The sequence below is a fragment of the Amphiura filiformis genome, chromosome 12 (genome assembly GCF_039555335.1).
Source record: "Amphiura filiformis chromosome 12, Afil_fr2py, whole genome shotgun sequence".
Lineage (NCBI taxonomy): Eukaryota > Metazoa > Echinodermata > Ophiuroidea > Amphilepidida > Amphiuridae > Amphiura > Amphiura filiformis.
In genome coordinates, this window is record NC_092639.1 from 7597864 (window position 1) to 7612694 (window position 14831).

At 36.4% G+C, this 14831-nt stretch overlaps 1 protein-coding gene across 1 annotated transcript in view; it reads left to right on the top strand.

Moving 5' to 3' along the window:
* Positions 1-14831, top strand: part of LOC140165731 (sialidase-3-like) — a 142608-nt gene that overhangs the window by 35709 nt on the left and 92068 nt on the right. The window contains 1 exon segment of the mRNA XM_072189039.1: positions 6833-6872. Coding sequence (XP_072045140.1) covers positions 6833-6872 — 40 coding nt within the window.

The window sequence follows — 14831 nt, forward strand, 5'->3', positions numbered from 1 at the left end:
TCTAGGGTGAAATTTTGTGTAGAAACTGAATCTGACATAAAAAAATGCATACTTATCAACTTGAAAATTTTCCCCATAGCACTGTACAGGCATATTTCTTCAAATTTGAGCGAAAATTGGTGCAAAAAAAAATAAGTCCTTCAAAATGGGGATACTAAGGGTTAAACAAAACATATGTTGCTCTAGAGGGAGGCATTGGTAAGGGCAACATGTCTTTTGTTTAGCCTCAAACCTCCCAGTTTTGAAGGACTTATTTTTTTTGCAAAATCCGTGACTTTTTTCACACCCTCAAAATCCTTAGGGGTGGGGGTAGCATTTTGCAAATTATTTTCTTTTCTATATATCAAGCTTACTTGTTTGTTATATCACCATTTAGCTTTTGAAATACTGAGCAAACAAACACTTAAAGCATCCATACAGCTCATGCCATTGTGGAGATATGGTCTTTAATACAAATCGAAAATGATGCGAATATTGTATTTTTTTCTAAATCAATTGTCACCTGAACCTTCAAGTTTCTACCCCTGCTACAAAAATAAAGAAATATATGGATCCCATTCAATGCTTTTAATATCGCAATTGTACCCTTGTTACACAATTAGAAAATTGGGCACTATTTGATAGTTTTCATGTTCATACACTCACAGGAAATCTGCAAGTCAAAATTTTTGTCACCCCAAAACGGCTATTTCGGCCAAAATCGGACATAAAATTGAATTTTTCTTGAAATCTATAAAAGATAGGGAGTTTTAAGTGCCAAAATCTGAAACTAGATGATATTTTACCCTTGGAAACATGTGATGCGATCAAGCAAAATCAGTCGGAACTCGGAAATATTAAATTTTCAGTTTCTTATAGGATAGTAATAAGCATTTGCAAAGCTGCATTTTGCTGAAAATTCCATTGAGATTGAACAACCAGATCCAAAGATATTAGCAATTAAAGAGTTTCCAAAACAAGAGGAAACAAAAGGAAATATCGCTTTTGTTTGGCTATATCTCAAAATCAATATTTCCGAGTTCCGACTGATTTTGCTTGATCGCATCACATATAAACAATCAAGAATTTTTATTGTTTTCACCCCTAAATACTTTTTTCACACACGTGTGTCCGCCAAACGTAAGTCGAAGCTTGAACGCTGTCTTAATGACCTTTGACCAAGAATTGTGTAGTGGATGTCAATGTTTGAACTCTTTTCATTCTACACATTATTTATGTGGTGCACCTGATAAAAGGCAGGAATTCCAGTCAACCAACCAGCAACCATAGCAGAGTGACATTACTCACTCACATGCATGCATTAACATTTTCCAGTGTCTATGGGGTGCTCAGAGATTTGGGGTCAAAGGTAAATGAAGGGGTCACCACCTCGGCTGTGTTTGTGGTACTTAGACCATAGCTATGTCTAGTTATGATCTATGAACAAATGTCATCAAATTTTCAGAAAGTGAAATTAGAATATATTGCAAGAGTGTAAACACCCACTGATGAAATAAATTCTCAGACATAATTCAAACCAAAGTCAAATTCGTTCAAATTAGTAGGCCTATGACTTTTTGGGAGTGTAAATTTAGTTCTATTGACACAAAATTTGATTGGTATTAAACCCTTGTGTTCAATTTAGCACAGATAATAGAGAAGTGATTGGTGATTAAGATCTAAATTGAGTGCTGGCAATGAGGAGATCTTTGTCTCAGTTGATCATAATTCTTTCATGAACTGTGCATGGATTCCCCAGCTAGTTAGCTTGTGTAATGTGTCAATTTTGTTTGAATGTACCGCCATCAAGTTAATCAATACTTCATTGAAGTCTAGTCTAATAACACAGAACCTGATATGTCATTTTATCCATCTATCCTCATGGAATGCGACAGATATTGAATTGCTACAGGAGTGTCACACAATTTTGGGCTGCATGCATGATGCAGGCATTTCCTTGTGTGGTGTTGAGTGGTGGGCACTTGACTGTACATGTGAGTGCTGATCATTGCTAATGATAGAAAAGGTGATGTATATCAAGCAATATCACTATCAGTCTCTTGCCAGACAATCCAAGGAAACCATTCAATAAATATACTGTATGAAGTGGTAATTTTCGCATACAGTTATTTTTGCGATTTGTAGTGAGTGACACATTTTCGCCAATGTTATTTTCGCGATTGCCCAGTCCTCCCCTATACTTGTAATACATTTGTGATGTGTTATTTTTACGGTTGGAGCTATAATCGCAAAATTCGCGAAAATAAAACCCTCGCGAAAATTACCACTTATACCAGTACTGCATACATGTACAACCGAAAACAAAAAACAATAGAAAAGGTGTGCTTTATGTTTTTTTTGGTAAGCAGAGAAGTATTGCATGTGAAAACTTCAGCTTTTACAGAAAACCACCATAGTGTTTTTGCTCTTACTATGTTCATCAGAGTTCATGCTGACTTCATCTGTACTATATTATATAAACGCATCCCAAAAAGAAAGTATCCAGTTTGATTTTTACCAATAAATCAAAGAAGGGTGTCTTTAATCAAGACCTGCCAAAAGTATGTTACAGATAAATTTATTCCGCACAGATTGATACCTCATTTGTCCAAATCGATGCAGAATTAATGACGCAGTGATCTTTTCAATGCAGTCACTTCAATATTTAAAGTTGCAGTAATTCCTATTGATGTTGTTCTGCTGCTTTTCAAGATTCTTCATAAAGGTACACAATAACAGTGACGGTCTAAAGGCTGTTTGACTCCACTTCATGTGTTTTATACTCTGCCTTCCTCAATGTTTTCCCGTTCACTCTTCACAGTTCATATCTGGTATGTCCTCCTGCTGCATCAATGATTGCCAGATATCTGCGGCCCATGCTCTCAGCGAGACTTCTGATGCGCCCTGGCCTTGATCTATCGCTGCCCATATTGAGTAGCACTACCAAATCAATAGGAATTTACTGCAACTTTTGAAATTGAGGTGATTGCATTCAAATGGTCATTGTGTCATCAATTCTGCATCGATTTGGACAAATGGGGTATCAAACTCTGTAACATTTATTTATCTGTAACATACTTTTGGTTGATCTTGATTTAAGACCACATCTTTGACTTATGGACCAAAATCAAACTGGATACTTTCTTTTTGGGATGCGTTTATATATATATATATAAGTATTATTTTTCAGGTGACTAACTTTGGAATTAAAAGTGCTCAAACCCATTACAGGTGAGCGTAGCTACAATAATAGTGATTTCTAACGTCAGAGGGAAATGAGACTTGACATGTGTAGTTAACATGCAATGCCATCATACAAAATTAGTACTTGGGGTAAAAGCAATAATTAATTTATATAGTCAAATTATTGCTCATTTTATAGGTGATAATTTTCCAAAAGCCTCAACTTTAGATGTTGCCGATAACAATAAAATATTAAAACCCATGTTTTGGTCAAATCTCACAATCCATTTCACTGACATCCACCTTATATAGCTAGCTAGTATATCTGTTATTCAGAGAATGCTTCAGGATACTCACATCAATTATTTACACACTCTTGACAGTTGATCTGGTTCAGAATGAGCTTATTCCAGTTTGATCCAGAATTCTATTCAAATTTGATTCATTTCAGAAAAAAAAAAAGATCTGGAATCAGCTACTAATAAACTCATATTAAATCCATAAATGAATAAATTTGATTCAGGCCTTTTAATAGTGCAAAAGTCTTTCAACATTAATTGTGATCGTTCTGAGTGTTATTGTTCAGTGGTTTTCTTTAGCTTTTTGTGTTGATTTCTCAGATTATTTTCCTCAAGTCATTTGACAACTTGGTTCATCTAGTAGCCAAAAATAAATTCACATGAGTGCATCCAGTGCATATATAAACATTGGCGTACGCAGGGGGGGTGTTACGGGTGTGAAACACCCCCCTTGGGTCTGTCCAAAAAAATTAAAATAGGGGGAGAAAAGGCAAAGAAAGAGAGAGGGAGTGAAGAGGAGAGGAGGGAGATGAGCAAGGCATAGGGGACATATTACCGGGACATAGCCTATTATCACAATTATCATAGGCCTATAGATTCCTTAAGGGATCTAAAATGAGCGTTTATTGCGTTTCGACAGTATTTTTTGTGGGACATGAGAACACCTCAGACCTATCGAATTGCATTCTGAATACGAAGCATGTCTTTCTGATATCAAATCATTTTCATTTTTTTAAATCACAATATAATACAAATTTTATGACAAATTATAAAAATTTGATATTTTTCAAATTTTGATATATAACAGTCCTCGAAGTAAATTATATAAATCTAATGACATATTCTTAAAGTGTATGTAGCAGGAGGAAAAGCCGACGGTCAATTGAAAATTTTGACCTTTCATATTGAAGATATGGATTTTTTTCCCAAAAGACCTAATTTTTTTTGGTGTTTTGGGAAAAAATCCATATCTTCAATACGAAAGGTCAAAATTTTCAATTGATCGTCGCCTTTTCATCCCACCTACATACACTTTAAGTATAAATCATCAGATTTATAAAGTTTACTTCAAGTACTGTTAAATATAAAAAACATCAATTTTTAATGATTTGCCATAAAATGTGTATTAAATTGCGAATTTCAAAAATCAAAATTATTTGATATCAGAATGACATTCTTCAGATTCAGAATGCAATTCGATATGTCTGATGTGCTCTAATGTCCCACAATAAATACTGTCCAAACGCTCATACCCCAGCCCTTAACTACCCCGCCCACACAAATTTATCTCATCCCTAGGCATACACGGTATTGACCACTGAGCAACGTCGTAAATATGTCGATACATGTTACCCCCCCCATCCCCACATCATTACACCTTTACCCTGGCAACGTAGACTCACGTCGTGAGGGCTCACGTAAAGGTTTTAATTGTTAATTGACATGGATATAGGGCATACATGTTAACACCAACACCTCTCCACATCACACACACACCCTACCCCTGGACCCTACCCCGGCAACGTACGTAAAGGTTTTAATTGTGCAAATTGAGTTCGGGCCCTTTCTTCTGTTTGAAGCAATGATTTAAATAGTGTAAAAATTATGCACCAAATGGCTTCAATCGGACCTTAGTCATTTTGCAAATTTTTCCAACTTCTGCAGGAAGGAAAACTCTTGTTCACGAAAGGCTTCATGTACCGGTATTTCACCAATTTTCGGCTTTTTCGAACTAAAATTTTACACACTATTAATAGTGCCAAAATGGTCCACCAAATCGCTTCAATTAGGTCTTCATTTTGCAAAAGTTTTTAATTCTCAGGGTGGCACATCCCTCTCAGACACCCCCTGCGTATTGTGGATAAACAAGTACCGGTAGCCATTTTCGCTTTTGCTTTTGACAATTACCAATTTGTGTTTAACACAATTTATACGCCTACAACTGCGGGAGTACTTGTTCACGAAAGGCTTCATGGACCGTCATTTCACAAATTTTTGGCTTTTTCAAACTAAGATTTTACACAATAATCATGCTAATAGTGCCAAAATGATCCACCAAATCGCTTCAATTAGGTCTTCATTTTGCAAAAGTTTTTTAATTCTCAGGGGGGCACATCCCCCCTCAGACACCCCCTGCGTAGTGGATAAACAAGCAGCAATTTTTGGTTCTGCTTTCGATATTTACCAATTTGTGTTTAACACAATTTATAGGCCTACAACTGAGTAGACAACTTATTCACGAAACGCTTCATGGACTGTCATTTCACAAATTTTCGGCTTTTTCAAATTAAAATTATATACACAAATAGTGCCAAAATTGTCCACCAAATCGCTTCAATTAGGTCTTCATTTTCCCAAAGTTTCTAATTCTGAGGGGGGCACATCCCCCCTCAGACACCCCCCTGAGGGCAGGCGCGACGCGATGACCGCTTCGCGGCCATTTCTTTATTTTAGTATTTTTTATCATCACACCCCCCTTGAAAAATTCCTGCGTACGCGCATGTATATAAACCAGTCTTGTTTTTCTCTTTTTAGCTGAAATTCATCCAGCCATTTCTATACAGGGTACAACCACCAGTGGTAGCACCAGGGATTTTTTTTCCAAGGGGCAACAAGGGAGAGGGAAAAGTGAAATCGCAAGGTCCAACAGTGTGACAATTTGGCATTTTTTGTCCTCTGTGGTGTCCTCACTGGGAATACAGTAACCACATACAAATTGGGGGAATGATTTCATAAAACAAACCACTTGCATGGCTAATACGTAGTCAAATTTAATACTCACAAACTTGAGCATGGTGCTATATTTAGACTCAGTGCTTCTAAAACCAGGAGATCGACATGCAAGCTTTAATATGTTGTAACATTAACATTTTGAGATATGCAACACGCACTACACTCTTTACGCTTCGCGTTTTTTAAACACAACGTGCATGTGATGCGAAGCATCAATCCCCGATGCCACATATTTTGTACTTCTATGTGGACAGACTGTATTTCTTCTGCTTTGGACACCCAGTACTTTGTACTTAATGTTTAAAGCAATAATTTATACAAAAACAGTGAAAACTTGTCCACAAATGGCTTCAATTGGGCAGTCAATTCACAAATTTTCTGCTCTATCAAACAAAAGTTTTTACCAAAAACGGTCTACCAAATGACTCAATTAGACCTCCCTCCCGCTTTGTGAGCATATAGTTTGTGACCCTCTAGAAATCTTCTACATTAGAAGTATCTATTTTGCGCCCCCTGTTTTTTATTCTCTCCTGCTCCGCGGCTGCACAACCACCCCAACACATATTTCTGCGTATATATAGGTAAAATTTGGTGAATTTTATTAATTTGATTATAATTTTCTTTGCTTGTTTTTGCAGAAATATTCGGCCATGGTGATTATGGGTACAATACATTCAGGTATGTTAACAGTACTCATCTACCATTTGTGGTAGACATAATTGAATATATGAATGATCTAGGACAACAAGTTCTTCCTTTCTTCCTTTCTCTTTCGTTCTTTTTCTTTCTTTCTCTTTCTTTTCTTTTAGTTTGTTTGTGTGTGTGTTTGTTTTTTGTGCCTGCAGTCTTCATCGCAAGGCATACTGTTTTTGCAATGTCTGGATATTCTAGGATAGGTAGGCCATGGTTAGAAACACTAGCAGTGGCGTGTCCGGGTGGGGGGTGCCTTAGGGGCTGAAGCCCCGCACTTTGTTAAAAATCATGTAAAATAAGCCGTTTTTTGGCGGTTTTAGCCATTAAATAATAGTGAATAAACGGTGAATAGTTACTTTTTTGTGCCTAATTTGCATATTTGTTATTATGACTAGCAGGATACCCGCGCTTTGCGCGGGTCCCCGCTAGATGAGTAAATGGGAGCGTTCACTATAACAGGAAGAATTACTGAACAGATAGAATCATTGAAAAGGTACATTTTTATTTATATAAATCTGTCTCTTCTATACATTTTCTTTTTTAGTTTCTTCTGCTTAGCTTGTGCTTCCGTTTCCATGTTATTTATTTATTTAACCCGTTCCCAGTATTTTCTAAATCTGTTCTTTCTTACATTTCCCTTGTTTTTATTTGCTGCTTGTGATTTCCCGTTTCCATGTTTTTTACTTAATTCTGTTCTCATTATTTTAGCTTCTTTTTTTCTTACATTTCCTGATTAGTTTCTTTCCTTCTTTGTTTCGTTCCCGTTTCATTTAGTTACTTTAACCCGTTGGCCTATTAGCTCCTATTACTCATACTTTTTTGTCCTCATTTTAATTTAATTTTTCTTTATAGTACCGCTTCATGTTGTTTATACAACACACATCTTTTTCCCGTATTTATTACGTCCTCTCATAGCGTGTCTGCGGACATGTTCACCCGGTATCCCGTGACCCGTCCATGTACCTTTTTGTCCTTTATTTTTCCTTCTTTCCGTATTATCTCTGGCTCGCAAGTCGTGTGGCTCTGCGCCGTTTACTCGTGCATTGGCGTAATGCGCATTACGCACGCGGCGCCGACGGGATGCGGGTCAGCTGCAGTGACGCGTAGGCTGGTAACCGATTTTCATAACAAAAACCCCGTTTTTACCCATATTTTCACTGTTTTGCAGCCAATTCTTGACCGTTTCCAACCAAATTTTAGCATAACCGTCTCAGTAAGTTCATCGATCTCCCGTATGAATTTGGCGACATTTGGATCGAAACTGACGGAGCCTTTATACATGATACATAGATAGATACATACATACAACATTCCCCTATTTATAGTAAGATAAGCTAAATTGCATATCTTGGGCTGAGATTAGCCCTCCGTATGTCCGGATGCTGTATCTCTTAACATGAACAGGCGGATTGATACCATATTCTAGGATAGGTAGGCCATGCACAGTGTCATTGCCCCGATCTTTATGGCAGAAATTGCCATGATGGTAGATCAAGTCTGTTAGTTCTATAGCCACGCATGGCCATTTTGTTCCAACCTGTATAATACTATAAGACTATGGGCTGCGGTACCTCCGAGTGACAATTGACTTCTCAGGTCATTGAGAGCCTGGTACGTCATCTGCTTATTGGACTGCCTCCACCAGTGGCACACTGCACTACTCCCCATTCCAGAAAAATACACAACTATTATTTTTGGATTAAAAAAATATTATCCAGTTTTGCCAAATGAAACATAGCTTAATCCTAATCATTTAGGTAGTCCTAACTGGCAATAAAAGTCAAATTTTAATGTTTGGTCAATTTTTGGAAATAAGGGCCAAAAACATGCATTTTTAGGGCGTTTTTCAACCTTTTTCATATTCTGTGACAATCAGGCCCAAAGACTTTTTATAACCAATTAGCAAAACGAAGATATAATATTAAAATTATGAGCTAATTCTTAGCCTATACTCAAGATTTTGAATGCTTAGAATTGTGCCAAGTCTTACAATTTTGTCACTACAATTGTAAGAAAACATGTTTTTGGGCCATTTTGCCTCAAATTGCAAAAATATTAAAATTTGACTTTTTTTGCCAGTTAGGACTAACTAAAGGATTAGGATTTAGCTATGTTTCATTTGGCAAAACAGGATAATATTTTTTTAATTCCAAAAAATTAGTGCTGTATTTTTCTGGAATAGGGAGTAGTACCGCGTGTTATGTTCCGTAAACCAAGTGTTTACGAATGAGGGAAGCTGTCATTTTTTTTGTTCTGCACATATAAAATCTGAATTTTTGTCAGTTTTTGATTTCAAAACACAGGGTTGAAGTTCAATACGCTCACTTAAGATTATCACGTTCTTTCAACACATATATGATGCGATCAAGCAAAATCAGTCGGAACTCGGAAATATTAAATTGTCAGTTTCTTATAGGATAGTAAATAGCATTTACAAACCTGCATTTTGCAGAAACCCGATTGAAATTGAACAACCAGTTCCAAAGGTGTGAGCAATTAAAGAGTTTCCAAAACAATAGGAAACAAAAGGAAATATTTCCTTTGATTGGTTATATCTCAAACTCAATATTTCCGAGTTCAGACTGATTCTGCTTGATCGCATCACATATATTCAAGTGCAATCCTTACAATTGGGTTCTTTTGAAAGCAAAAATGATGGAAGATATTCATCATTTTCTACCCCGGTATCCAAAAGATCTATCGTTTGAAAATCAATACACATGTATTGGCGTGCATAGCCGAGGTAGACATGTATTGATTTAGTTTCCCTGCCTGTACAATGCAATTATTTACTAGGCGTTGTCGATGTGCCATGGTTAGAAACTCTTTTTGCAACTTTTTGGGATCTAATTTGCATATTTGTTTGGATGATAATGAGCTAATTTGCATTTTTTTTCAAAAAAATTATTTTCAATATCAATTGGGAGAAGTTCAACCATGTAGAAGACAAAAATAATAACAGGACCCCTCGTTCAGCAAAGAATAGTCACTGTCAGTGGATGCAACATATAAAAAGTCAATGAGTATATTAAGGGATCTGAAATGAGCGTTTAGAGCGTTTCAACAGTATTTTTTATGGGACATGAGAGCACCACAGACATATCGAATTGCATTCTGAATACGAAGAATGTCTTTCTGATATCAAATAATATCAAATTTGAAAATCACGATATAATACAACTTTTATGACAAATGATAAAAATTTGATATTTTTCAAATTTTTGATATATAACAGTCCTCAAAGTAAATTTTATAAATCTAATGATATATTCTTAAAGTGTATGTAGCTGGGAGGAAAAGCCGACGATCAATTGAAAATTTTGACCTTTAATATTGAAGATATGGATTTTTTTCCCCAAAAGACCTAATTTTTTTTGGTGTTTTGGGAAAAAAATCCATATCTTCAATACGAAAGGTCAAAATTTTCAATTGATCATCGGCATTTCATCCCACCTACATACATGTTAAAGGTCCGTAACCCGATCGACAGCATCATCCCCCGATTTTTTTTCATTGTTGATGAGGGTGTGGTATCACATAATAGAGACTATTTTTCTCATTACTGTCCTGAAATTTGGCGCTCCAAGTCGATGTATTTCCGGAGAAATCATGAATCACAGCGGTTTTTACAGGTATACCAGTTTGTAAACAATGGTAAATACTTTGGAATTCTGGGAGGGAATTATGAACGAAATATCAGTCACCGCAACAGCTACTTTGGTTTCACAGCGTCATACACATTCTGTGAAAAAGCGAACCACACTAACTGCTGAGGAGACGGTTTGCCGTATATAGTTATTAAAACGGCAAGAGTAAACGTGGTGTGCTGAATAGCTCAATTGACTAAGCTGCGTTTGTTTTTTACCGAGAGGTACCGGTTCAAAACCGGTCTCGGAAGGTTTTTTCCTCTCCATTTTACCCAAACTTTTTTATATTCATTTGAAATGTACATATTGCAAGGGGAAATATATTTTGTTTCCTTTTTTTCTGAAACGGTACGAAAATAAAAACATTTTCCGTTCAATACGGGCGGGCATTGTACAGCATGTCAGCATTCGTCATTGCCTGCCCAGAATGCAATTCACGTATACCAAGGTATTGGATTGCAAATTTGGCTATTTATTCACATTTACGCTGAAAATGCTCTCGTTTTTTCACAAAGCAGCATAAAGGAGGCGATATTTGATATTATTGTGTAATTTTAAAGACAATCCATATCCAAAACCAATAGGGTTACCCCCCTTTAAGTATAAATCATCAGATTTATAAAGTTTACTTCGAGTTCTGTTAAATATCAAAAATATCAATTTTTAATGATTTGCCATCAAATGTGTATTACATTGCGAATTTCAAAAAATCAAAATTATTTGATATCAGAAGGACATTCTTTGTATTCAGAATGTGATTCGATATGTCTGATGTGCTCTAATGTCCCACAATAAATACTGTCCAAACGTTCACACCCCTTCCCTTAAATACCTGGGATAGCAATTCAGCTTGAAGGAAAAAGGACAAGCTTGAGCAGGAAATAAAGAGAAGAATGAAGCTTGGATGGAGGCAATATCTAAAACTTAGCAATATCATAAAAGGAGATATACCAATTTGCCTGAAAAGGAAAGTGTTCAACCAATGTATAATCCCAACTATCCTAACCTGGGATAGCAATTCAGCTTGAAGGAAAAAGGACAAGAGCAGGAAATAAAGAGAAGAATCAAGCTTGGATGGAGGCAATATCTAAAACTTAGCAATATCATAAAAGGAGATATACCAATATGCCTGAAAAGGAAAGTGTTCAACCAATGTATAATCCCAACTATTACATATGGGGCTGAGACGTGGACGCTTACTGCATTAATGGAAAGGAAGCTACAAGTGACACAGTACAACATGGAACGAAACATGTCAGGGATCACCTACAAAGACGGAAAGATAATCAAATGGGTTAGAGAACAAACAAAGACTCAAGACATCTTGGAAACAGGTAAACATAGGAAATGGAATTGGGCAGGGCACATCAGTAGAACAGACACACAACAGATGGACAACAGCCTACTATATGGAGGCCTACAGTGGGAAACAGGAACTGGGGAAGACAATGCAAGAGATGGAGAGATGAGTAAATTGGTGCAGCAAGGCCCGAGATAGTGCTACTTGGCGGAGACATGTTGAGGCTTTCGCCCAGCAGTGGACTGACAGTTGCTGATGATGATCATTTCCAAAAACATTTTCAAATTTGAATGGCATTTGTGTCACATATCACTTTCCTCATTCATTTCAGATGTAAAGTTTCAAATCTGCAAAGTGTATGCTCCATTTGCAGTGCAGCAGTAACAACCCAGAGAGGACTAAAAATGCTGAGGATAAAGGGTGGTAATGATACATGTATAATATTAATAAACACACTCTTGGAAACACCATCACCAAAATGTTTATAATATCTAGTTTTATGGAGTACAATGTTTTTATTTTTAAAAAGCAAATAAAACACTTTTAAGGGCAGCATACTCAAGAGTTTTATAAAAGAACTTTGATATTAAAGTAACTATAATATAACATAAATATGACATACCAGTTTTATTTACACACCAATTGAGGAACAAAATACCTTTTTATGCCACAATATTATGACACAAGCTTATGCAGTTTCATTTTTCCTGTATTTTAGCAGTCACAATGTGATTTGGAATGACATCTAAACACATCTTTTTAGAAAGGCCAGGTCTGTAAAATCAATTGATGATGTTCAATAACATGAATTCAATTTATTTTGCTGGTCATGTGGCCTTGAGTTGGTAATTGAATTAGATGAATTTACAAGCCACTTGGTTGCAGGTGTGTGCTGATGTAAAATATTGAGATGAATACAATACTAACATATGCATGCATAAGGCTGCGGTCACATAGAAGTATACGGTATACAACCGGGGGGTCACTCCCATTGTGGCCTGTACACCATCCGCGATAATGAAAATGCGTAAAAAGGGTTTTTCAGGGGTTGGCACAATCTGCCGCGTGATCGTGTTTAGGGTGTCAAAAACATGAAAAATCAGAAAAAAGGGTAGCAAAATTGCAATGGCTAATACGCGGAAATGAAATTTAGGGTATGAAATTTGATGCAAGGAATAAATCCCTGTTTATGGTTTGAAAATCCCTGTTTAGGGTATCGTTTTAGCCAAGGGTTAAATCCTTGTTTAGGGTGCTTTTCAAAAGTTGATTATCGCGGATGGTGTACAGGCCACAATGGGAGTGACTGGGTATATCGGTATTTGGTATATCTAAATCTGGCGCATTCGATCAGGCTGAGTTCACATAGTATACTCCTATGTGAACTCAGCCTGATGGAATGAGCGTATTTCGTATAGCAAATACCAAATACCGTATACTTCTATGTGATGGCAGCCTAATGCCCAGTTGCTTTTTGGCAAGGGGGAAGGAAAGAATTAAGGAAGAAAGAAATAAGAAGAAGAGAAAACTTTTTTTTTTCGGGTGCGGTTTTGAACCCCGACCCCTCGAGTGCCACGCAGTGCACAGGCTTACCTTGCCACAAGGGTGTAGCTTGGTTGGCCAAGTTTTTTGTTGCCATATGACTGTTCGCAGGATGACGCAATCACATCAAATGGGATACCTGCTTGTGCCTACGGTGCCTACGCTTTCTGAATTGAGGTTTTTTGATGTTTGGTATGGTTAGGGTTAATATGCACATATAGTAGTCGAGGATAGAGACCATTGAAGACGCACTATAACCATGAAGTTGCGTACTAATGGCATTTTTTTGCTTCAAGTATAAGAGGAAGGTATGTAGATTCAGAATCTGCTGTGTGCCAAAAGGGCACCTTTGAGCAAATTGAGTTATTGAGGTCAAAGGTCACATGGGGGATAAAAGTTGAAAATGCTGTGATCAAGTTATAAAATATCACAAGTTGTTCATCTGGTCCCAAAGAATAAAAAAGTCAATGGTCATGTATCTCCAGGATGCATAATTAATGAGGTATAGGTCAAAGGGTACAATAACAATGTCATAGGTCAAATTTTCAAAATGCTCCAAATTGAATGAAAATAGTGTCAAATTATTTGTCTCTACGAATGATTATGATGAATGCAAAAAATGAATAATTTGCTATATGATAAGTCTTCTTTATTTTAGAATCAAGAGCCCAAGTTCAACAATCCTATAGAGTATACAGTAAACCAAAAAATTAAGGTACCAGTTATGTTCACCCTGTATATCCTAAAAACAGACAGATATATCATAATCATAATCTTTTAGCTTGAATTTAAGACCTTATTAGTTGAAATTGTTTAAGAAATGACACGGCGATCCAAAAAGCCAAGGAAGATGGCAATTTAAAAGTTGCAGTTTGCTCCATTCCATGCCCTATTGATTTGTACACAGTGCATTCACGAACATTTGATTAGCACATTAAAACTAGCGTTGTGCTTTCATTGATTAGAACACGAAAGTGCAACTTTTGATTTTGTTTCTTCATTAGGTTTTAGATCCGACCATTTCTTTAATTCTCAACCAATATCAACAAAATAAGGTCTTACATCAGAGCTAAAAAGTACAGGTATTGGCTGCTTGTTTTAGTTTTGACATATGTGTCTTTATTTAGGATGTACAGGGGTGAACACAACTGGTACCTTAATTCTTTGGCTTACTGTATATAACCATGACAGTTTATAGGTCATAACATTAAATCTAGACTCCGTGAGACATAGCAAACTATTCCTTTTTTGTTTTCTTTTGTCAAGACGAATAATTTGAGACTATTTTAATTGCAATTGGATTACAATTTTGATTTTACCCTTTGACCTATTTTGACTTATACCTCATTAATTAGGCATGCTAGAGATAAATGACCATTGACATTTTTACTCCTTGTGACTAAAGGAGGAACTTGTGATGTTTCATAACTTGATTAAAGCATTTTAAAATTTACTCCC